At 42.5% G+C, this 1,742-nt stretch overlaps 1 protein-coding gene across 1 annotated transcript; it reads right to left on the reverse strand.

The window, feature by feature from the left end:
• Positions 1-348: 348 nt before the first annotated feature.
• LOC101522870 (olfactory receptor 6X1) lies at positions 349-1,299 on the reverse strand. The gene has a single exon (XM_004585182.4). The coding sequence runs from the start codon at positions 1,282-1,284 to the stop codon at positions 349-351; it is 936 nt and encodes a 311-aa protein (XP_004585239.2). The 5' UTR covers positions 1,285-1,299.
• Positions 1,300-1,742: the final 443 nt, after the last annotated feature.

Below are 1,742 nucleotides of genomic sequence, written 5' to 3' on the forward strand. Positions count from 1 at the left end.
CTCCACTTGGCTGCAAGAGCCCAAGTCCTCGAGGCACCCTCCACTGCTTCCCGGGTGTTTTATTTGGGAGCTGAATGGAAAGGATACCAACACTTGGACCAGCACTCCAGTATGTGATGTGGACATCTTGAGCAGTGACTCAAAGCAGTGCCCCACAATGCTTGCTTTCCTCATCTTTAATTTGTTACAATACTAAACTAGAATTACTAGGATTTGGGGGGTGCCTGTTTTATCACACTGTTCCACATTTTTTAATGTCTTGCTTTTATGTCTATGTTAAGCTCATTTGGATGTAGTGCATATGTTACTTTGCATAATGAATCTTCAGAGCCATCATAGCCTTTTAGTCTATGTGCTGCCGAAGCGAGCACACATCATAGCCCTTTTTAGGGCTTCCTTCACCTCCTTGTTTCTAATGGTATAAATAAAGGGATTCAGAAGGGGTGTGAGGACAGTGTTTAACACAGACACCACCTTATTAACCTTGAAGGAGGAGTGTGCTGTGGGCCTCAGGTACATGAACAAAACAGCTCCGTAGAGCAGAGACACAACAGTCAGGTGTGAGCCGCAGGTAGAGAAAGCCTTTTGGCGGCCAGTGGGTGAAGGAATTCGAAGGATGGTGGACAGGATGTAGATGTAAGAAATCATTGTAAACAGGAGTGACCCTGGGATGACCAGGATGGTTGCCAGGAGACCTAAGAGTTCCAGAATGCTGGTGTCTGCACAGGCTGCTTTCAAGATGGGACCGACATCACAGTAAAAATGATTGATGACATTGTTGTCACCGAAAGGCAACTTGCTGAACAGCACTGTTTGACCAAAGACAATGGTGAAGCCAGCCACCCAGGAGCTGAGGGCCAGCTGCAGACGGAGTTTGCTGGTCATGATGCTGGGATAGCTAAGGGGCTTGCAAATGGCCAGATAGCAGTCAAAAGACATGATAGCAAGGATCAAGAACTCAGTGGTACCAAGGAAGAAATGGAAAAAGGCCTGTAGCAGGCAGCAGGGAAAGCAAATGACTGTTCTTGTTACCACAAAAGTTTCTAGCAGTTTGGGGAGGACGGTAGTGGTGTACCAGATTTCAAGAAAGGCCAAATTACAAAGGAAGAAGTACATCGGAATTTGTAGCCTAGGTTCGGCCCAGACAGTAGCAATGATGAGGCCATTGCCTGCAAGTGTTAAAATGTAGATGAGAAAGATCAGTATGAAGAGTGGGGTTTGTAGTCCTTCGATCCCTGGAAAACCTAGCAGGATGAACTCTGTGATTGAGGTGCCATTTCTCATGTTCTGTGGTCCCCTGGAAAGGCAGGCAAAGAAGGAGTTCTTCAGGATCTTATAGTACAGTTGAATGCTCTAAAGGAGAATTCTGTTTCAGGCTCATCTTTTAAAGGAGATTACAACAATATCCAAAATTAGATGAATACAAATGTTTAGCAGATAACTTCAAATTTCCAAGACAGAGTGAATCAGAGCATGATATATAGATGTACCTAATATATGTACATTGCTAAAGATGCATACACACTAAAATAAAGAGTGAAATGGCCAGAAAATGCTAATAAGAAACTAGAAATCATCTGAAGTATTTGTCTATCAAAATACTCCTGAAAAAGCATCTTTTTATGCCAACTTTGTAAACTTTTTGTTCTAAAATTCACTACAAAATAATACAGTGATTTCTTTTTGGAGCTCTTTGTTAATATTGTTTGCCTATGAAATGGACAAGATAAATTACCATGACA

This window comes from Ochotona princeps, chromosome 4 (genome assembly GCF_030435755.1).
Source record: "Ochotona princeps isolate mOchPri1 chromosome 4, mOchPri1.hap1, whole genome shotgun sequence".
NCBI classification, from domain to species: Eukaryota; Metazoa; Chordata; class Mammalia; order Lagomorpha; family Ochotonidae; genus Ochotona; species Ochotona princeps.

Bases quoted from the DNA above. Each gene is read 5' to 3' on its own strand.
- LOC101522870 (XM_004585182.4), bottom strand. From the start codon at position 1,284: ATGAGAAATGGCACCTCAATCACAGAGTTCATCCTGCTAGGTTTTCCA.